The sequence below is a fragment of the Ips typographus genome, linkage group LG12 (genome assembly GCF_016097725.1).
Source record: "Ips typographus isolate SLU linkage group LG12, UJ_Ityp_2.0, whole genome shotgun sequence".
Classification (NCBI taxonomy): Eukaryota; Metazoa; Arthropoda; class Insecta; order Coleoptera; family Curculionidae; genus Ips; species Ips typographus.
The window spans coordinates 5624555-5648326 of record NC_138433.1 but is presented as its reverse complement, the minus strand read 5'-3'; the positions used below and the strand labels follow the sequence as shown (position 1 = coordinate 5648326).

The following is a 23772-nucleotide window of genomic DNA, read 5'->3' as shown; positions in this document are numbered from 1 at the left end:
CAACTCAGTCAGCTGTCTAGCTTTTGCCGACAACTTGTTGCTTGTGGCCAGCAACGAGAAAATCGCGCAACGTCAGTTGGAATATGTACATATTATAGTAATAAACATATTGATTTATGTGAGAACCTTTTATGATTGCTGACTTCAAATGTGAGACAAAAGAACTACGAAGTTAAATTATTTTAATTAGTCTTTTACGGTAATCATTTAGAGACACTAAAGGATAAACAATGATTATTTAATACACGTTTATTAATGAGTACTGTATAACGCTAATGAGGTGAAAGAAGACTTTTTTAAGCTTAGAATAGAATGTAATCAAATTAAAATAAAAAAAACTATCTACACGACAGCTAAACGTCTCAAATATTGTCACGTTTAAATTGTAAAGCCCTTTTGGCCCAACAAGTTAAACGAGACTTGCGTTTATTACTTTAATAAACGCCTTTACCGAGATCTTGTTTCAGAGGTAGAATCAAACCACTTGGTAGAAAAATATAATTTAATAACTATATAACAGTTAAAACTAATTGACAAAATGGTTGGTTTATCAACTTAGTGAATCGGAATAAAACCTTAAACATAATTCCATAAAGTACCACTTTAAACAATACCTTTTACATGCACAAAATATTATAATAATAAATCCATACTTACATTTGTTACACAATGATGAGTGCAGCTTTCTGGAGGGTTTGGCACTCGCGATTTATTATAGTTTGAGATATTACTATTATAGTTAAAGATTTACTATTTAATTCATTTATGAACCCGGTGCGGGTTGCAGAATTCAGGACGACTACATTCAATCAAAAAACTCCCAGACCTGGTATCCTCTAGCAGACAACTCGTGACGACCTTTCGACCCTTGGTACTTGGAAATCTTTCGCATATTTCGCATCCCAGCCAGCGTCCGGTCACACTCCGGTGCATAGTTTAGCTATTGCATCAAAAGTGCAGTTGCACTCTGACAGCATTCCACAATTAATTGGTGGTTATGGCATAGAAGAAGCAATATTTTTCCACAAAATAGTTGATATTTTATAATTTTATTGAAATTATACATAGCTTTTGGACGCATTGTATAGTGCATCAAATCAAACAAGTGCTAAAGAGGTAGCAAATTATTTTTTTGCCATTTTACCTTAGCTTATAAGAACCAGGTTATTTTTTTTCCAGAAAATTGCTGGAAAACGAGAAGTATTGCAGTCAGAAGGGATCATTGTAAATTATTCAGTAAACCCATTTGCCCTTATAGTTGTAACCAAGTTAATGCAAAGAGCACATACTTTACCATTCTCCAAAGATATCGTATTTGTTGACAGTACATCATCCTGCGATGCCCTAAATCATTGCTTAACTTTTGTAATGACACCTTGCCAAATTGGGGCAGTACCTTTGGCAGTCATAATAACTTCAGGTCAGCAAGTGACTACAAAGCAGGATTTCAATTGCTAAAAGATGCGATGCCAAATTCATTTTGCGGGCAAGGTTTTCCTAACACTTTCATTACAGATGATTCGGATTCCGAAAGATGCGCTTTGAAATCTTTGTGGCCAAATTCCAAAACCCTACTTTGTCGATTCCATGTTTCACAATCTGTGTGGCGCTGGTTGTGGGAGAAAAAACATAACATTCCAGCAAATCGTCGAAAAGACCTCTATCAAAACTTTCAAAACATTTTGGTAGCTTCTACAGAAGACATAGCTGTAAAAGAATACAGCTTAGCAATTCAAAATTGTAGCTCCCTGTCGGCATGGCAACAATATTTAACAGATTACTGGAATAGGAGGGACGATTGGTGTTTGGCATAGAGAGATTCAACAACACATGGACATCAAACTAATAACTTTAGTGAGATAAGCGTTAGGTTATTCAAGGATATAGTACTCTCAAGGAATAAGGCATATAATGCCGTTGCATTAGTTGATTTCTGTTGCACCGCAATGGAAGAGTATTATTTGCGAAGACTAAGAAACTTTATTCATCAAAGAGATGTGACGTGTAGGCTACTTCTAAAAAGGTATTTGGAAAAAATAAAATATTTACAAAAACAAGACATTCGACAATTGTCTAACGATTTATTTTCTGTTCCGAGCGAAAAAGCAGAACAAACGTATGATGTAGACATTTCAAACGGATTTTGCAGCTGTTCAGTAGGAAGAATAGGCTCTTTTTGTAAGCACCAGGCAGGGGTTCTACATTACTTTCAGAGAGCATCTTTAAATGCTCCAAGCTGTAGTACAGAATCAAGATACTTAATGGCTCAACTAGCTTTTGGAGAAAATGTACGGCCGAAGGAGTTTTATATGCCATTTACAAATGAAAAGCTAAATGAAACTATTACTGAAGTTCCTGAGTGTTCAGATATTAATCTGCTACCCAAGAATGATACGACGAATTGTCAAGATTTCACTGAAAACCAATCAGGGGGAAATATTAGTGATGTTTCATTTGAGTCACTTATTAATCTGATGAAGAAAAAAAATACAAAATTTGGTACTACTACCCAAAGTTTTAATAGGTTTGTTACAAGACTTAATTTAGTTAAAACGAGAAATGCATGGGAGAGTTTTTTAAATACAGCTGGAAGCACCAATCCTCTTAAGTTTAAGAGGAAATCAGTAATTCACGTACAACCAACGTCTATTGCTAGACGAAGACCAGGAGTTGTAAGGGGATGCAAAAGAGCTCCTATAGGCCGCCCAGCAGAATGCGAACCCTTAAAGAAAAGACCAAAGAGGCGACACAATTTGGCAGAGAACGTCAAAGCAAATCGCCCTAATGCTATAAAACATGGCGCCGTGCATTAAGCATGCTCTCATACTTAATGATAAATATAAATATGTACGTTTTTTAAATAGTTTAATAAAAACTTGTTTCTTAGAAAGTCTTCATTTATTTAAATAATTTTTTACCATCAAATATTCCAAATAAAGTATATCCTGCCTAATGGTATGCTGTATTGTATGCAACATTCTGACCCTCGATTTGGCGCACAATACCATTATGACCCTGAAAATAGAACAACAAATTTGATTGGTCGGTCGTTTGCCATGCCGTGGCCAGATCAAGGGTCATAATGTTTTAATGCTGCCCTGTGTGGCACATCGTTGGAAAGGGTATTTCATAAGGAATTAATTGCACTATTTTATTTGTACATTTGCTTTGAATTGAGACCAAAAAAAATAAAAACATTTTTTTGTTATTTTGGTCAAACTGCGGATAACACTACCAAATACCTGTTTTCCATTCCATGTTTTTGCCTCAGTCGGTCAACTTGTAAGTTCGTTTTGAAGGAACATTGTCAATATGGTTTACACGACTGCCGAAAGAATAGAAATTGTACGTTTTTATTTCAAACATAACGACTGTGCACGAGCTGCCGCGCGCTCTTTCAATCATCCAGATAAATTAATTGGTCATCAGTATGTCTTAAAGTTGATGCAAAAATTCATGGAAACTGGTTCAGTGACAAACAAAAATCATCAACTTGAAAGACAAATTATTAATGAACCAATTGAAGTTGCTGTTTTGGGACACGTTGCAATGGATAATAATCAGTCTTTAAATCAAATTTCCCATGCATCGGGTGTTTCGACAAGCAGTGTATGGAGAATTTTAAAAAAACACAATTTTCATCCATACAAGGTAAAATTGGTTCAGGAATTAAACGAAGATGACTATGATAGAAGACTACAATTTTGTGAAATTATGTCTACTGATCTGACAAACAACGTGAACTTGTTGTACAATATTTGCTTCAGTGATGAGTGTATGTTTTTTTTTTGAATGGAGAAGTGAACAGGCATAACTGTAGGTATTGGTCAGACACGAATCCACATTGGTTTAGGGAAACCCATACCCAATATCCAGAAAAACTTAATGTTTGGACAGGTATTTTAGGAGACCACATCGTTGGTCCGTTTTTTATTGACGGTAATTTGAATGGCGCTACTTATCTTGAGCTTCTTGACACCACTGTTGATCCGACCATAACAGAGCTACTAGAAAATGATGAACATTTATTTGAAAATCAACTAATTTTCCAACAAGACGGTGCACCTCCACACTATTCACTTCCCGTTCGAGAATATCTGAACAATCGATTTCCTGGAAGATGGATTGGTAGACGTGGTCCCATGGAATGGCCTGCGAGATCACCCGACCTCACTCCGTTGGACTTTTTTCTATGGGGGCATTTAAAATCTAAAGTCTCTGCAACACAGCCGGCCAATATTGCAGACCTTAGGCAGAGAATAATACATGAATGCCTACAACTGACACCGCAAGTCCTCACAAATGTTCGCGAACTCTTCCAAAGTCGCTTGTATTATTGTATGGTTAACGGAGGTTATTTTGAGCTATTAATTAAATGATAACCGCTATTTGCTATTATTTCTGCAGTTAACAAAAAATAAACACAAAACGCATTTTTTATTTTTTTTTGGTCTCAATTCGAAGCAAATGTACAAATAAAATAGTGCAATTAATTCCTTATGAAATACCCTTTCCAACGATATGCCACACAGGGTATGGTGCCATTTGAAAACTTAGTGGGGCTTTGCCTATGGCGGCAAAGGGGCTGATGGCAGAAATTCACGTGTCTTAGCATTTTTTAACAGAGAAATTATTTTGGAAGACATTCAGGGTGTCTACTTTTCATTGAAAAACCCTGTATATTACTGCAGGTTTATTAGAAACGCTTCCTCAATTTTAAAACTTTTATATGACCTGTTAAAAAAAATGTTAAGTGAAACTGGACAGACGATTGTACAAACACGTTTCCTTAACGCAAAAGAAGTATTATTGTGGTCAAATGTTTTAACTCATTTTGATCCAGCCGTAAAGATCAAATCATCAGTTGACGCGTCACAGTTTGCATTAGGAGCTACTTTAAGTCACGTGTTTGAAAATCAACAAGAAAAACCTATTGCTTTTGCGTCACGATTGCTGAATAAAGCGGAAATATCATATTCGCAAATAGAAAAGGAGGCTCTAGCTATCATTTTTGGTGTTTAAAAGGTTTTTCAATATTGGTACAATCAGAAATTTACTCTTGTTACAGATCATAAACCGTTGCTAGCGATCTTCGGAGATAAGAAAGGTATTCCAGTTTTTGCAGCAAATCGTTTGCCAAGGTGAGCACATATTTTGTTTGGTTTCAGGTTTGATATTAAGTATGTAAGTTCGCCTCAAAATACAGCTGATTTTTTATCTCGAGCACCATCTAGAAAACCGGAATCTGAAAATGATAGTAGGATGCTGTTATTTAAATTAATACCTCAGAGTTTACATGTAGATATTCTAAATCAATTACATTCCACCCATCTGGGCATTGTGAAAATGAAAATGATGGCAAGGGCATACTTTTGGTGGCCTTCTGTAGATACGCACATAGAAGATTTGACAAAGAAGTGTGAAGCGTGCAATGTTTATGCTAACTCAAAACAGATAACCCCTCTTGAGTTAAGGCAGAACGTTTGCACGTGTAATTCTTTGGCCTAGTCGTAAATAAAAATTTTATTGTCATAATTGATGCTACATCAAAATGGATTGAACCTATGAATGACTGCAAAAGTCACTATTAATATTTTTAAGCAACTGTTTGCCAGGTACGGGCTACCGTTGTAAATTTGCTCCGACAATGCACCGACCTTTACTTCGGAGGAATTTGAACAATTTATTTAATTAAGCATTTAACTGGAGCTCCGTATCATCCTAAAGCTAACGGGCTGGAAGAAAATCGGTTAAAACTTTAAAATCTGCCATAGTGAAAGCGAAGCATCACAGTAATGAAGATATTCATTTAATAATTTGTAACTATCTGTTTATGTATCGAAATACGCCTCATCTTACAACTGGTAAAGCTCCACCAAAAACATTAATGGGTAGACATGTACGAACTCCTTTTGATTTGTTATTGCCTTCGGTAACCAACCAAATTGACAAAAAGCAAGAAAGATTTCAGATCTGGTCATCCTAATTGGTGCGAAGGCAACGTTAAGGAGGTTTTAGGTAGGAAAACTTATGTAACGAAAACGGATGGTGGAACAAAATAGAAACGTCACGTAGATCAACTTAAACCAAATTTTAAAGGTAAACTTCGAAACCCAGTTTCCGTTGTTCCTCAATCCACTTTTCTATCTGATATTGATGTTGTTGAAAACGTAATGATGTTGAAATTGTGAGTCAGAGTATTAATGAAAATAAACCTACCCATAGTAATAAAACTAGAGGGTTACGGCGGCGTAGTCAACTTAAACCTCCAGAGAGGTTGAATGCTAATTGAAAACTTCATGTAAATAGTAGGTTTAGTAACTTTTTAGGTAAGGTTAGATGAATTTGTACAATTAGCTTACGTTCATTTTATAGTATATTTAAGGGGGAAGGTGTAACATATATATAATTTAAATTCTTTGTACTATCCTACTAGGGCCCTAGTGGCGTAAAGAATTTGTAATTTCTTTTTGGTATTTGGTTTGTAGAGAGTCAGTTGAGTTTGAGCCATGAACAATATATCTTGACCAGCACATTGTGGAACTATTATTTGTTGTTAATTCCCTAACTGAAGTCGGAGACTTTACAGCAGGGAATTTTTTGAAATGCCCACAGTTGAGGATTTGTTGGCTGACCCCACAGATGCAAAAGGACTTTGCATTTTAGATGCAAACATGGAATTCTATTAAATACCATTAGATGAGGAGAGTAGTAAGTTGTGTACTTTCTCAACCCCATTTGGTAGATATAACTTTAAAAGATTACCGTTTGGGATAAGTTCAGCACCAGAAATTTTTTATATAAATTTTAAACAAATCCTTGAAAATATACCTAGTAATATTGGTTACATTGATGATTTACTGGTTTTTGGAATAGACCAAGAGTCTCATGACAAATTGTTAAAGGCAGTTTTAAAAAAAGCCCAGATGTCAGGAGTCAAATTTATCAAAAGTAATAGTCACTTTAATGTAAAACAATCAATATGTATTGGTCATATTATATCTAGTACAGGGGTTAAGGTAGATCCAACCAAGGTAAACAGTATTCTAAACTTAAAAATTCCAGAAAATAAAAAAGATATGGAAAAATTGTTAGGTTTGGTAAGTTCATTTCAGGTCTTTGACAAAAAACTACCTTACTAAGGCAGTTTATTAAGGACTGTGAATACTATTAGGATTAAAATCATACTTTAGCTTTTAATAATATTAAAAGACTGTTAACCACTACTTCAATACTAAAATATTTTAATCATAAAAAACCCATAGTAATATCTGTTGGTGCATCACAAAATGGCCTGGGAGCAGGTCTCCGACAGGACAATTTACAGTTCAAGAGCACTTTCTGAAACTGAGAAAGGGTATGCCCAAATAGAAAAAGAATTGGCGGCTGTTGTTTTTGGGTGTACCAGATTTCACCAATATATCTTTGGAAAATAGTGAAAAGGATGTCCAGAAAATAAACATTTATTAAGCGATGATCTTCAGCAGTATTGTCCATATAGGGGAGAAATTGTTATTATAAATGATGTTTGTTTTATTTAAAGGTAAAAAGGTTATTGTTCCTAACTCACTCAGAAGTGAAATGTTGGATCTGATTCATTATAATCACTTAGGAATATCAAAGTGCCCACTTTATTTTGGTCAAAAAATAATAAATATCTCGAGTTTTTTTATATTGACTCTATTCTTTCTACTTATTATTAAATATCTGGGTAACCCAATAAGGTGTCTTCTTGGTTTTTAAAATTTGCTATATAGACAACCTACTGCCAAATTTTAAAATTGCTCCTATTCGACGTAACATCCTCATGGCTTGATTAGATTACTTCAACAGAAGAAAAATAAAACCTGCTTGGTGCACTGGTGCTACGAACCCCAATTAAAAACCCCGAGGATGACGTGGAATGTAAAAAAAGTGAAAAAGTGAAATATTTTGTATGTCCTAGATCTGGTATCGTGGTTGCATTATGTCACATACGCGTACCAAATTGCGCAAATAATTCTTCTTCTTGTGCCCTGTGCTTAGCCGCACGTTGGTGATTGTCTGTACTCTTCATACAATGTGCCGAGTGCCGTTCTCGGCTCTTCGAAATATGGTTACTGCGTCGCTGATGTTCGTATGTTTCTTAGCCAGGAGTTTTGCTTTCTTCGTGGACCTCGATGCCTCTATATTTTTTCTTGTAGAATTAGTGTAGGAATGTGATATTGGCCTCCTCTAAGGATAAGGCCGAGGTAGGATACTTTTCTTTCTTTAACCATGTTAAGTATTTCTAGTTCCTAGTCTGCAGTTCTTAAAATTTCTTCATTCGTGGTATTTGCGGTCCACGGCACGCGCAAAGGTCTCCGGTGGGTCCACATTTCAAACGCTTCGATGCGGTTCAGGGTTCCAGCTTTGAGAAACCACGTTTCTGCGCCGTATAGTAAGATGGGCCATATGTAACACTTTACTACCCGTAGTGTACGTGCTAGCGGCAGACTGCAATCTAATAGGAAGTTTGAAAAATATTGTTTTTGCATAGTTCCTTCTAAGTTTAATCGCGACTACAACCGGACAAAATAAGAAGAACACCGAACAGGTGGAGGTTGGTAAGGAATAAATAAATTCGGTAAGTAAGTTTGATAGATATGAATGGCTGATTGCTGGTCTTTGTTCACTTCCAATGCCAACTTCTGCACAGTTACTCAGTTCGCCATGCGTAGATTGACATTTAAAGGAATGACACTTTCCCTAATACACATTACCGACATTAAATACAAACTCTTCGGTCAAATACTGTGCTGACAAAAGAATAAATAACCCACATAATACATGCTGCATGTGGCAATACAGTACAAGAACTGTAATAGAAAAGCAAAATAGAAAATAAAACTACACACAACTCAGCCGACCATCTTTACTTTATTATTAAAATAAATAATAATTCCATGCTATGAAATTCCATACATACATTTATTTTTTAGCAGATGCATTGAACCCTTTTCAAGGGAATACTATTTTTGGTACCTATACTTGGTGATCACAATTGCTAATTCGGGTTGCCGACAGAAGTGCTTGCAGTCTTGTTGATATTGGTGACATTTGACCTCGTGACGATCCTTTCGCGGTTCTAGGCGCGTCAAACATTTCTAGTAAGGCTGGTATGCTTTATGATCCACATTTGGAAATTGTTTACACAGCAACTTGTGCCTGAAATAAAAACTAGTTTACTATCAATTCTCAACTAACGTAAATATAATATGTGAAAGAACAGAATATGTATATTTATTAAAGTGTCTTAATATCTATAATTTGATAAAGTCTTACAAAACTTTTTTTGACCTGTTCTTGCAATAGATATGGTAACTAAAAGAACGATGGCCACGCACATACATCATCAGTTTTAAATAATCCTCAACTCTGGTATTAAACAAATTAAAGCATTTCAGCCATGTTAATATAGATATAATAATTTTTGAGCTGGTGTTGAGCGCTTTTGCTTAAGAAAACACTGAATGAGTACAAATACAGAAAAAATATGTCATAATAATATGATGTAGAGTTATATTCTGTTGGACAAACGCACGAATTAATATAATCATTGCATAGCTTGGTTATAAATTCTACTTCTTATAATAATGTTTGAGGTAGATTGGTTTTAACCACGGTGTAAGTTCTAGTCTAGTGCGTTGCAAAGAAAGAGAACTAACCTGCCGCTATCTAGTTGGTGAACACAGAATTGCTTGCCGCTGCAAAATTCCTAAATTCCAGTAGGTTTTAAGTAGTTTTTTTTAATCGAGGTTTTTCAACGAGGTAGCTTAAACTCACTTGAGAAACGATGTTTTTGCTTATACGTAACTAAATATTTGACATTTAGTGTGTGATCGGAAACGTGGTGGGTAGCAATGTAACTGGTTATATTTCCCTAACAACACTGATCTGAAAATCAAGATTTTTACCGCAGTAAAAACCGGGATTTTATCGATGTGAACAACAGTATAAACTTAAAATTGTTAACGTAAAATTGTTATAAATTTAAATTGATCTGATTGGATGGAAATGCCACGTTAAATTGTGAATAATACCCATTACACGCGAGGCACGGTGGTAAATCTGGGAATCTATTTGGACATAAATGATTTTTTTACTAAACATTATCTACAGTTAAGTAGTTAAATAGGTTTTTTTTAAAGAAATTGGTGGTGTATAACTTCAAGCATATATTACTAAAGTATTGAAAAGGTGTAAGGAATTTAAGCTTTACAATTTATTACAGATGAATCAGATGACAAATTTCCAGTTAAAATTTTGTTCTCATCCGGTGGTTAATTAATTGCTTGTTACTTTGAGAGTTATTAAATAATACAGTGGATACCACACTTTGTAAATAGCGTCTTATTTCCTAGAGAAATAAAGGAAATCTAAACTAAACTGGCTATCAATGCAAATAAACGCAAATTAGTCCTAATATGGTAAATTCCCAAATATTGTCAGGTTCGCATGTCGATAGGTCTCGAAATTTTTAGCAAACTGATTTAGATTATTTTTAAAAATTATTTTGGATGTTTGATGAAAACGACATTGATTAAGTACATTGATTAAGTCAATGCCATCTTAAAAATTGATTTTTATTTGTTTTTTTTAATATAAAAACAAAGTTTTTCTTAACATGTTATACAGGGTAATTCACACTGATGGTATATTAAAAGTATCTAGAGACCTACTCAATATTTTTTGATTTTTTGTTGAAATTTGGCGTGTAGCTTAGGTTAGGTCTAAACTCTCTATCTAAAATATTTTTAACTTTGCGGCGTTGCGGCGTTGCCAAATCATTCGGAGAGAATATCAACTTTTGATTTTCAAATGGAACACCCTGTTTCTAATCTCATTTTTAAATTCCTCGCATGAAGACTAGTAATTAATGTTAATGTTTTGTGGTTTACGATCCTCGGTTGAACGGTTGATGTTAGGGTTCGGGAGTTGGATGTTGGAAACTTCACAGAGTTGCAACGTTGGCTACACTGGAAATTTTGATTTCAAGACATTGATGTTGGATTTGTCAGCAAAACGGTAGTCTAAACATTAATTAAATTCTCAAGTTCTGAAAGGTTTGCTTATGTGACATTTTGTCTTCAGTCAGACACATGGTTGAAAAGCCCAGAGACTAAAAATGAAAAAACCCACAGGGTGGTCAATATTTACGTTTGTCGGACAGATAGAAAAACTACCAGAAGTTCATTTTTTAAATGGACACACTAATGTATTATGGTTTGTAATAAAAGAACATTAAATTTAGAACAAATTTATGTATACTCTTATACATAACCGTTGCTGATTTATTAAGAGTTTTTCCTTAAAGAGCGTATGAAATCGTGATCCATACTAATCTGAATACGGACACCTGCTTGTGCTCAGTTTAAACCAGGTTGAATTTGACAAATATCTGTCAGAACATGTTGTGGTTATAAAAACGACAACTAGCCATTAAGCCCAATCGGGTGTCCCTATTTAGAGCAGTATGGATTACGATTGTATCCGGCCTTTAAGGAAAAACTCTTAGTAAGTCAGAAACGGTTGAAGTAAGGTGTAAGGAAGTGTATACATGGATTTGTCCTAAATGTCCTTTTAATATAAACCATTAGACACCGATGGATCCATTTAAAAAAACGAACTTTTGGCAGTTTTCCTATCTGTCCGACTAAAAGGTGTGACCACCCTGTAGGTTTTTTCATTTTCTTTCTCTGGGGTTTTCAACCATGTAGTATTGTCTAACTGAGGACAAAAGGTCATATCAGCAAACTTTTCAGGACTTGAAAATCTAATTAATGTTTAGACTACATCAAGACAAATCCACAATTTTTATGAAATATCTAAGAAACGTTGCAAGATAGGTATAAGTATTAAAATTAATTACTAGCCTTCTTACGAGGAATTGTGTTGTTTTGAACAAGATGAAAACAAAATTTTGTTCATAGGAAGAAATAAGTTGATGATAATATCTTAAAACCGAAACGTGGGAATTTAAATCCAAATACTCAAGCTAAATTTTTAAAAATTTTCAAATTAGCTTGAACATTGCAACACAGCACTTTTTTGAAAATGCTTGTTTATGATTTTTCGAAAATAACTCAAGAACGAAACAGATATTGAATGGTGTTGGTGGAAAATGTTGCCCATTATAAAATTTCATTCTTCTGGTGACCAAATTATTGAAATCATAGCTACTATGTAACAAACTGGCGGCATATCTAATAAAATCTGTCAATTAAAACTAAAAACGGTTATATTATAGAAATGACAGTATATTTCTATTCGGGATATAGTCCACAAAATACATTTCGTGTATGTAAAATTTCAGAAAATCTTGCCTTCAGACTTGTTGCCCTAAAGAATTATAATTATATTTGATAAAAACATCATATCAAGTTTAAAATGGAACTCATTAGTAGGTATGGCCAAAAATTGTATAATAAAAATACAGGAAACCTTAAAAAGTAATAAATTTTGTTGCAAACTGCTGCAACTGATGATATAAAATATGCAGGATACATAAAATATTTAAAAATATTATATTGTATGAAGTCACACTTTTTTAGTTCAGGTTAAAGCTGTTAAATGATTCGTTAAAGAAATACAATGTTGAAGTTTTCATTTTCTTGTAGTTGTAGCCCCTCAAATTGTTTTCTAGTGAGCCAATAATGTTTTTTTCAATATTCCAATAATTAAGTTTTTTTAAATTTTTATTTTCAGAAAAAAAACATCTGAATTTTATAATGTAAATTGGTAGAGAATTTGGGGTGGTTTTTCTGATAAATTTGTAACTTACTTTTAACTGTGACAGGAACGGATAAAATTAAAGAGAAAAAAAAGTTTCTAAAGTAAATGTTTGTGAACCCCAAACCCCAAAAGAAGAACACCCTGTAGAGTTTAGCAAAAAGTTGTCTTATCCAATGATGCATGGCATTATAAAATACGTATAGTTCAAATTTGAGCTAAATGTCTCAAATACCGTAAGAACCATAAGGAAAACACTATAAAAAAATAAAACTTTAACACCCTGTATTTCTTTAACAAAGCATCTTTGGAATACAGTTTATATAGCAAACTATAGTTATTTTTAGACGTAGAATACGCAGTTTAAGTTTGCGTATTAAAGCCTGAAACACCCTGTATAAGTCTGAGAATGTATGTTGTATTGTATGGAACTCCTAAAAAGCGGTTAGTAACATAATCTATAAAAATAAACCTGTAAAATATGTGTACATGTTGTACTACGTTGTGTTTTATTATCGGTATCAATATTTCTTAAGTATGATAAATTCTTAGCATAGAAAAATGAAATACAGTGCATGATCTTTTTGGATATCTACCCTATCCATGGATATTTCTCTGTATAATGAAACGACAACCATTTTTTAAACTCCGAGATAGAAATTTTTTGGTTTATTATTCAAAGGGGCACTGAACGTTGTCACATTTAAATAAAGAATTATCATTATTTGGCTGATGTATAATACCAGCAGTTTTAAGAACAATTTTAGTACGGATTAATTATTAAGTAATAGATCTCTATCATTAAAACACCAATGCTTACTGTCCTTGAAATAACCGATTTAACAAAATAAAACAAGTTATTTAATATATATTGATTTATATATCTTGTTTAACTCTAACAAGAAGACACTTGCATTATCAAACATCTCATTATTAGTTGGCAACACGGCAATGAAATTGAAAGAAATATTTTCCTATAACCTCAAATAAAAATCGTTAATAAAAATATACAGGGGGCAAAAGTTCAAAATTAAAACCATAGAGTAGATCCAAGGTCGTGAACAGACTATAAGTAGTATAATAAAGAACTATTTAGTTAAAAATGGCAAAAAAATAATTTTTTTAAGCTTTGGATTTCTTAGACTAATTATATGTAATATTTAGTTATGTTTTCTTGGTTTTTGGTCAACTTTTCAGACCAATTCACTAATGAAACAGCATTCAAGTCAATAATTTCTTCTTTAATGTGAACGTTTCGGACTCTATTTAAATTAAATACTTTTCAAACACACGATTACGGGTGAACATTAGCTAGGAGGTTCTACATTTCAATAAAAAAACAATAAAAAGGTTTTTATAGACTTACCTATCGACAAAAACAAAAAGCAGCACACAAAAACACATAAAAGCGACAACAACATTTTGACCATGCAGGCAGCTAAGTATGACGCCATATTAATTTTTATTTGTTTTAAATAATTTATTATGAGGGGTTATATTTTAAATATTTTGGCCATATTGTCAGTAGCTTGAAAATAAGCAGGCCCAAACTGAACAGTCTATTTGTTGGAACCAAAATTTGTTTATATTAACAACATTCCTCAGATAAAATCTGAAACGGTCTGTCTACCCTTCCACATTAGCATCAATTAGCTATACCAGAATAAATTTTACATATACAGGGTTGTTCAGTTTTAAATGTCAATAATTCACTATCCGATAGTACCATCAAAAAATAAGTTGACATACATTATGTCATTTTGCTGCAAAACGCTTCCTAAAAATTTAGTTTAAAAAATCGCGTTTTTGCTGTAACTGTCAGACCGTTGAAATAATTTTTATCAAAATTTGAACAAGTACTTAAGAAATGAATGCTCATTATGTGATTTGAATGACGTTTTGTCAAACTTGTTAAGTGGCGTAGATACAGGGAGATTACTTTTTCCACTCTATTTTTTAGGATGACTGGATATTTCACAAAAATTACAGTTTTTTAGAAAGAGAGATGATGTATCTGCTGTAAAATTTTGATTCAAAATTCCTTAAGGTCTTTCACTTACTTACTTTGTCCTTGAAACTTTTAGGGATTATTTCGAAAACGGTGTAAGGGAGTGACCCTGGCAAGGGTATAACCCGATTCGCTGGGTTATTGGTCGAGTCACGGAATCACTTCAAAAGCACGTTTAAGAAGTGAGTACGTGATTTTCAATGCGGTCAACGATCAAGCAAAAGGATAATGGGTTATGTTGTTGAAGGTTTTAGGAGGCAATCGACCCCAAAAACCTGATGTAAGATAATACATACTGAGTAGATAAGGAGGGATTGATCGTAGTAAGCGGCAGTCAAAAAGAAGACTGATCGCGCAGCGCGGGAGCTCGCATATAGTCGGTACGCGTTACTGTTAAGTTACTGTGTGCGATTAGTGATGGCGGAGTTATTAAAGTTGTTTTTATTGTTGTTCGAGTTTCACTGAATCTAGCAATACGCACTGGAACTAAAGAACCCTTCTCTTGGACAACAGTAGGTCCAATAAAATAGCACACTAGTTTATCACAACGATTTAAATCCGTCGTGTTTCAGAATGTATTATTTGCTAAGCTGTAATAATAAACATTTTAGTGATTTAAACCAACTCACCTTGAAAATAAGTGATATTAAATTAAAGAGCGTGTATTATTTAGTCAAATGAATCGACAAAGTATATTTTACATTTCGTAAGGAATAAATAGAAAAAAAAATTAAAAACAAATTTAACAAATATGGTGCTAATCGTATTTGGCCAAAGAACAATTCTAAAAATTGTGAATTTCCGTCCAACAATTATTGTAGAAAAATTTTTTACAAAAGGCCCAAGTTAAACAAAAATAATTTCTACTATTGAAATATGTATAATAAATCACTAATATGTGAAAAGAAAAATTATTCTAGGTTTGATCAAAATCGAGGTATAAGAAACAGTAATACCAGAAAGAATTGTTCACCAAAAAATTAAAATTGTAATCGAAGTAGCAACAAATTTACAATTTTGGACAAAATGAAAATTTTTCTACACATCAGAATCCTAGTAAATGTGAAAATTCAGTTAAGTATTGATGAAGTTGCTCTAAACTCGACAAACAGTAAAGATAGCAATTTATTGTCCATCAAAGCTTCAACAAATAACGAGGACAATTTATTTGATGTAATTTTAGACACAGGATGTGGACGAAATTTAATTGATTTAAATCTTGTAACTAACATGTCTCTATCATCAGAGAGAATCCAATTAACTTCAGTAGGAGGTTATACTGTTAACCCAGTATAACCTCCAGGTACTTCAAAAGTAACTCTAAAAATTAACAACATAAAGGTGGATATTGAGGCATTAGTAGTGAAAAACCTTTCTAAACCTCTAATTCTGGGATATATTTTTTTATCGGATTTTAATTGAATTATTGATTGGCAATAAAAATACTTTCAGTATTTCACCGAAAAACAACGGTAATGAAGTGACAGTCAAGCTCTATTGACCTGATTTTGTTGTGGATTCTAAACACCAAATTCAAAAAGAATATCTAATGGGTGTAGAAATTGCTGACGTCGAAAAAAGAGTAAAACCTATAATAAAATTAAAAGTTGCGCGAAAACATATTAGAGAGATGAAGTGCAGGACGAAACGTACACGTAAACGTGACGTTTGACAGATGCGCATGCGCAGTTGAAATTTCCTTCACGTTTGCGTTTAGAGGAATTCGTGAGCTTGCGGCTCTCTGCGGGAACGCTTAACGTAACTCGAATTTTTACGAAATTAGTCGTTGTGTTGGTAGCATGTTAACTTGGCGCGGTTTGACTGTCAGTTCTGTCATTTTGGATTAGGCTATATCTAGTGTTGGTAACATGTAGTATGGAAGTGATGGGATTTTTAGGATTAAACACTTCTATTCCGTATTTCACACAGTCTATCTCTATTCGAACTTACTTAATAAGATTGTTTTAAGTATGGTATCTATCAGGAACATTTTGTTTTTAGATCTGGTGTAGAAGTAGAAGTAAATGAGCTAGACGACTTACTGCAGCTGATTAAAGGACTTTTGCAAAGTGCTTCTCGAGAAAAAGCTTCTGGAACTAGCATTAAAAAGGGCAGCCAAGAAGAAAAATCTTTCTATCAGAAAGGATATGAAGCAAGGGAAAGAGCTGCAACTTCCATACAAGAGCCTCCCGCTGATCTTTTTAAGTTGGGTACATACCGATAACAAATATCATACAAAAATAGGATGACGCAACAATGCGATAGACAGGTACACCGTTTTGAATGTGACAAATAAAGAAGAAAACGTCACATTCAAAACAATGTACTTGCCTATTGCATTTTTACCTCATCTTTTCTCATATGTATATGGCAATGCAATTTTATTGTTTTGATTTTCAATAAAGAAAAACTAGCAGTTATTGTGAACTTGTTTGTGGATTATGCTTATTCCTATTTTAGATAATGACAATCTGAGAGATGATACCAATAATTTGGTTTTGCCCCAGGAAATTGTCATTAAAGATACAGTTGAAAACAATGGACGTGAAAATGATGAAATACTATTTAACCGTAGTGGTAAATCGGCAAAAGTATTACAAAAATCAAAGGCAAAGAGTGAATTAAAAATAGCATGTAAGTACTGTTTTACACCATCTATGTGTGCAACCTATTTTTTACTTTCTTTTTACAGCACCAAGTCGTAAAAGATGTTTGAATGTAAAACAAAATACAATTCAGTATTTAATTTAAAAAAATGACAGAATCTTTGAATTGCGAAGCAGAGAGTTAGCTCTTAAAGAGAGGCAGCAGTTGCTTTTGGAGAAAAAGCAAGAAATGGAAGCCTATGAAATAAAGAAACGCAGGGAACTGGAACAACGAAAACAAGAAATAGCTGCGGAACACCTCAAAATCCACTTAGGTGTGTTCAACAATCAACAAGAGTTGATTAAATTTATTTTTGCTTCAAAGTCATGCCAGCAATTACTGAGTGTTAGGCAGTATCCTAGTCTTGAAATACTTAGCTTACAAATGTGATGTTGTATAAGTTTATTTATATTTTAAATTTAACAGTCCTGTTTGTCAGTTCCTACTATCTCAATTTTGTGATACATAAACATTTAAATATGAGAAAAAATAAAATATGTTTTACAAATAAATTTTATGATTTTATTGCATATACAGGGTGGACCATAAGTAATGGGACATAGAGCTACAGCATATTCCTGACATCAAAATAATACGATTTAGCGAAATTGTTCTATACCGAAAATTAATATTAAGAAAGATACAGGGTGTGAAAGTTGAAATTTTATTTTTGTTTTTTTATCATATCTTCACGGTCGTTTGATATAAATTACTGAAAGTTGGTATAAAGGGGTTTTGGCAGGCGTTAAATACGATGCTTTCATTTGTTTTGTAGTAGCTGATAGGGGGCGCTAGCTGCAACCATATCCGTTCCTTCAAAAGACTCTAACTTTTTTTTACGGAACTGAAACGACCATATGCTCTCAAAACATGATTCTAAGATGTTTTCTATGTAAAAAAGGTATACTTATTGTAAGTCTTAAAAGTTGACTGTTTTCGAGTTATTTAATGTTTTATTATTGCATGCATTGTCGTATGTTAATACGATATGTGCTGTATACCCTTAAGTTACACACATAACAGTTTCTGTATCTAAATTTGACCGTTTAAAAAATGTTTGTAAACTTTAAAATAAAGCTAGTTGTTATGAACGCCCTTTTTGTTTTTGTATCAAATCCTACTTAGAATTTAAAAAAAAATAGTAATTAAAATCTGCTGTACATGTAAATGCATGCAATAATAAAAGATTAAATAACTCGAAAACGGTCCACTTTTAAGACTTACAACAAGTATACCTTTTTTACGTAGAAAACATCTTAGAATCATATTTTGAAGTCATATGGCCGTTTTAGTTCCGTAAAAAAAAGTTTGAGCCTCTTGAAGGGACGGAGATGGTTACCGCTAGCGCCCCCTATCAGCTACTACAAAACAAATGAAAGCATCGTATTTTACGCCTGCCAAAACCCCTTTATACCAACTTTCAGTAATTTATATCAAAAGACCGTGAAGATATAACAAAAAAGCTAAAATAAAATTTCAACTTTCACACCCTGTATCTTTCTTAATATTAACTTTCGGTATAGGACAATTCAGCTAAATCGTATTATTTTGATGTCAGGAATATGCTGTAGCTCTATGTCCCATTACTTATGGTCCACCCTGTATATAATGTATATAATATATATTTGCCTTCCATTAATGTTAAGATAATTTTTTGCCACTAATGGGTCTCGCTGTCTATCCCTGTATAGAAAGACAGCGCCTAATGTGTTAAGCAGCTTTTAAGGTATGTCCTTCGCCATTGTCCACATTTTTGAGTTCACCTTTGTAGAGCGCTTTAATTCTTTTAACTCCTGATGATGGGCATGTCTATGCCCGAAACTAGTCGAGCGCGCCCTCATTAACTGGTGGGTTAATAAATTTATAGTGGAGAAGACTGTATGTTATTCCGCACCCTGTATTCTTACACCTCCACTGCGAGACAATGTACTTCTACTTTAAACTTTATTGCATTAGTTACAAATACCAAAGGTATAAGGTAATACCTAAGGTGTAAACAACAAAGTATGTAACCCATATACAGGCTGGTCCACCACGAACCGCCGAGCTCCATTATGGAAAAACTTTAAGGACCACAATTCTGGAAATTTGGTCGTAAACCAAAATCGATGGGGGCAGTTCATCTAAAATATTTTTAAAATGGGAAATTTGTAACGTTCACTTTTTGGTACTACAAATTATCGGTTATTAGTTTCATTATTTCAGCTCAATTTAATAATTTTTAATTCGTTTTACATAGTGCACTCATCCATTTAAATGTCAAGAATCTTATTCACGTTTGAATATTATTCATTGTGAGGTTGGGGATGTACCATCGGTGATTATCGATCGGTAAATGTCACTATTTCGTCATTTCCGGGGGCGTCACCCTTTGTAACAAACCTGGCTTAAATCTAGCAAACTAATAAGCAGTTTCTAGATTTTTCTTTGATAATTCATTAATTAATTTTTCCTTTGCCGTGATATGAATTTTATAATTAAACTCGTGTTAGTACTGGTTTTGTATCTGTAAGTGGTGATGGCACATTGAGCACGTTATTGACACCCCATGGCGGCCGATTTGAATTCATGTCAGTTTATTTCGAAACAGCTGACATAACCACCGTCAGTTTTAATTTTGATCCATCGATTTTCGCTGTTATTGATTGATTAATTTTCAATTATTTATGAGTTGAGTGTACCTAATACCTTTTTTTTTATTGCTAACTTCATAGTATTCTTTCACTGAGCTTGAGTGTTTGCGCAGCTCGTATGAGGTCGCATCAGTCGGTTTCCATGTCTCTCCTTCCGGCATCTTCATTTTCCTTGTCTAGTGTCCAGAAAGACGATTACGGCTATTACGATTTATCTAGTACCGGCTTTCAACAGTGTTTCTGAGCGCGGACCGTTTTCCCGATATGGGGCTATTTCCGACCAGAAAATCACTGGGAATTCCGCTTCTTCCTTTGGTTGGTTGCGTTAGATGCGTTTGTTGCCTTTTGCGTGAAGTTCTCGTCACCTTAGGTGGATTTTTGCTGTTATTCAGAAAGCGTGGTAAGTGAATCTTTCTGACCGCATGGAACCTTCTAAATGTTCGGTTTTTATTTCTTCAGTCCACTGTAGATCGGTATTTGGAATCGGAAACCATCCGCCGAAATTCACCACCGTTTTGAGCGATCATTTATCACCAGTGGCTAGCGAAGAGCCCTGTAAAGGTAACACATTTTCTCTTAACTAACTTGTTCATACCCGACTGTTGTGCTTAAAGGATGCTCTTTCCTGTATTTTAATGATAATAGTGCTGTAATACTCAATAAAGTTTTATTTGACAATTTAGCGGATAGCTTGAGAACCTTGCTTACTTGCATAATTTTGCCATATTGGTAGTTTCAGTAATTTAACTTTTAATTTGAGTTTTTAATAATTCTAACTGTAATTTTCTTGGAATTTTGACTGTCAATAGTTGATTGGATAATCAATTGAATTGGACTATGTATTATCTTTAATTGAAAAGGTGTTTTAAAGAAATGTTTTGTAATTAAGTACCTGGAAAGAGACTTGGCCAATTAATATTTTTTTTTATTAATATTGTTGAACAACCATTTAAACAGGTTTTCTTTCCTAGGGCTCTTTCTTTTACCCGGGATCATTTCCCTCGTGAATTATTTCCTTTAAATTGAATTTGTCCAGTTGGACGGTTGAAGCTTTTACAAGTTCAGCTTGTAGTTACATCGTCGCCTAAGACCATTTGTTGGAGTCGAGTAGAGTAAAACATAAAGTAAGATACGTAAATAAATCAAAACCTTTTGTGTGTATAATTGTTTGATTTGGGGTTACTGTGGCTTTGCTTACCTGATTGCTTTATTTTATTTTAAATTCAATTTCAGTTTAATTGCAATTTCAATTTAAAGTTATTTGAGTTGGAAGTAGGCAGAAATAGGTTCCAGAATCCATCTTGGGGCTTTCTGACTTAAGTTGTCTCTACAAGTCAGTGGCGCCATATAAATGACCTCCCCTACTCTCCGGGTTTCTGAGCTAGGGCACTAATTTGCCACTTCAAAGACAACCTATTCCTGTTGATCCAACTGATTATTTTTCTTTTCTTTTCTTCTTAATTAAGTTACTTAATCTTTATCTTATTACAAAACGCATAAGACTCCACCAAGGAGCGTGGCAAACTTATAAACTATACAGTGTGTCTCTTTGAAAATAAGGGAGTAGGTGTCTGCTTCCGGTATAACTGGAAGTGACACCAGTTTGAGAATATTTTAGATTAACTGTCTCTGATTCTGTTTGGTATACTACCAAATTAGAATTGTGGTCCTTTTCCATAACAGATCGCGGAGGTTTGTGGTAGACACGTTGTATTTATGAACTATGACAAAAATTACACAAAAACAGGATGACGCAATAATGCAATCAACTGGTACATCGTTTTGAATGTGACGTTTGCTTCTTTATTTGTCAGATTAAAAATTATGTACCTGTCTATTGTATTGTTGCATGATCCTGCAGTACGTAATAAACCGGAGGTTATTATTTAGTTGCTTGCAAAGATCGCGACATTAGTGGAAAATAAAGCAGATTAATTAGTTCTATTTTACGCCACGTGCCGGTGTGACTGACTTGATTTATTGCACTCACCTAGTCGCATCGCCGCGAATGTGTCCATAAAGAAACTGCTGATTGATAAAGAAAAAGAGGACCAGAACGGAAAACAACACTCTTGGCTACGCAATATCCGGAAATGGTGTCGCATCGGTGAAGCCGCCACGATATTCAGAAGAGCCGAGGAAGGAACACTTTACATTGTCCAGTGAACACAACGCCAACGCTTGTGTTACTAGAAGAAGAAGGATGCATGGACTTTGATGACACTTTGTGATTTTTTTCAATTGTGAAGGTTTTTTTGTTAAGCTTTACAATGTGTACCAACCTGTACTATTGACATTGATGAGGTGCTTAGATGGAAATGTGCATGGCCGCTCTTTCAGTTACACTCTGCATTGAGTTTGTAGGAATCACTGTCACAAATATTAGCAGTAATGGAAGTATCAGGTGCAATTAAATATCACGTATGGAGAGATATACGTCCGTCCTTGAGAGTGCCAAGTAATAGCTTCCCAGATACGAACTACTAATATAGCTTACGAACAGCGGTATAGTGAAGAGATAAAGAAAAATATGTCCGCTGGCTGTCGAGCTGCTACACCGCCCTAGTCTACATAAGGTGGTGGAAATGGTCAGAAAAAAGGTTGGGATAATGAGGTAAAAGGCATGAACATTTTTATTGCGCAGGGAAAGAGGATCATGTAACTGAAAATGCAAAGTGGGGGGAAAAGTGGACTAGGGAGAAATAAAAATGAGGAAAAAGAATGATAAGCCAAAGAAAAGCAAGAGGGGTTGATGAATGAATGGCAGAATGAGCAGGATAAATCTGGTAAGGGGAGGGGGGTGTATCAGGTGTGCAGAGAACTAGAACGGGATACGTTGCCGGTGTCAGCTACTGACTACATGACTGCATGCCAACTTGTCAGATTTAGCATCAGAGAGAGTGGGCGGTGTGTATACGGAGTGAAAGAAGAAAGAACGGGATGTAAAATATATGTATGATGGCAGGGAGAAGAGAGTGTGGAGTAGACTGAGACGGTTTGTAATTAAAACGAGGAGGTAAAGCTAATATGGGGAACGTAAACGTCGTAAACAGATGGGGCAAAATGGTGGCCACACGAGGATTGATATAATGTTTACCGGTCAGTGAGGCTTGCATCACAATTTAGGTAAGAAAAAAATAGAATGTTAGGTTAGACTAAATTACCGTGTAACATTTAAGGTCATTGTATTAGTCGAAATAAAGGAAACCGTTCTTTTTTTCCAGTGGTTTAGAGAGTGGAGGTTGTTTTGTTTTCGATGTAAGCGGTTCCGCTGGACAACAAGGGATAGAGTGTAAGCCCCACACAGGGGTCAGGCAACTGCCATTTCAGGTATGTCTGTGGCACTAATATTAGCAGTAATGGAAGCATTAAAGCAAAAAAAAAAGAAAAATTTTTCATTAAAAATGTTCTAAAAGAAAATGACTATCCTGAAACATTTATTAATAAATGTTTTGACATGTCATGACATGTTTTGTCATGACATGTTTTGTCCTCTACACACGACATCCTCTATTAATATTGACCAAACTTGGTTAAATATTGTAGAGGAGGTGATAACACTTGGTCATATTAAACGAAACTGAAATTTCTTGTAATTTTGTTTTCATTATAAAACCCACCTTTCACTACAACAATAGATAACCTTTGCTATTGGAATGACAAAAGTCAAAATATATGTGTAATGGCCCAAAAATGCCTTCTTCCAATTTTGGGTCTTACAAGCTAATTTTTGGG

The 23772-nt window shown here is 34.3% G+C and overlaps 1 protein-coding gene and 2 long non-coding RNA genes across 4 annotated transcripts; 2 read left to right on the top strand and 1 right to left on the bottom strand.

Annotated features, from left to right (window-relative positions):
• Positions 1-1466: 1466 nt before the first annotated feature.
• Positions 1467-2890, top strand: LOC145736195 (uncharacterized). Its single transcript, XM_081990495.1, is given in 1 exon segment — positions 1467-2890. A coding segment is annotated over 1 exon segment (1347 nt). The 3' UTR covers positions 2814-2890.
• A 5987-nt stretch (positions 2891-8877) lies between these two features.
• LOC145736585 (uncharacterized) lies at positions 8878-14328 on the bottom strand. The gene is made up of 2 exons (XR_014180024.1): positions 14117-14328; positions 8878-9186 (listed from the first exon to the last, which is right to left on the bottom strand). It is a non-coding gene; the product is annotated as an uncharacterized LOC145736585 (long non-coding RNA).
• Positions 14329-16507: 2179 nt separating this feature from the next.
• Positions 16508-17916, top strand: LOC145736462 (uncharacterized). 2 transcript variants are annotated; one of them, XR_014179953.1, is made up of 3 exons: positions 16508-16968; positions 17219-17392; positions 17451-17916. It is a non-coding gene; the product is annotated as an uncharacterized LOC145736462 (long non-coding RNA). The 2 variants fall into 2 exon arrangements; XR_014179952.1 differs by having other exon boundaries at positions 16508-17392.
• The last annotated feature ends 5856 nt before the right edge of the window (positions 17917-23772 follow it).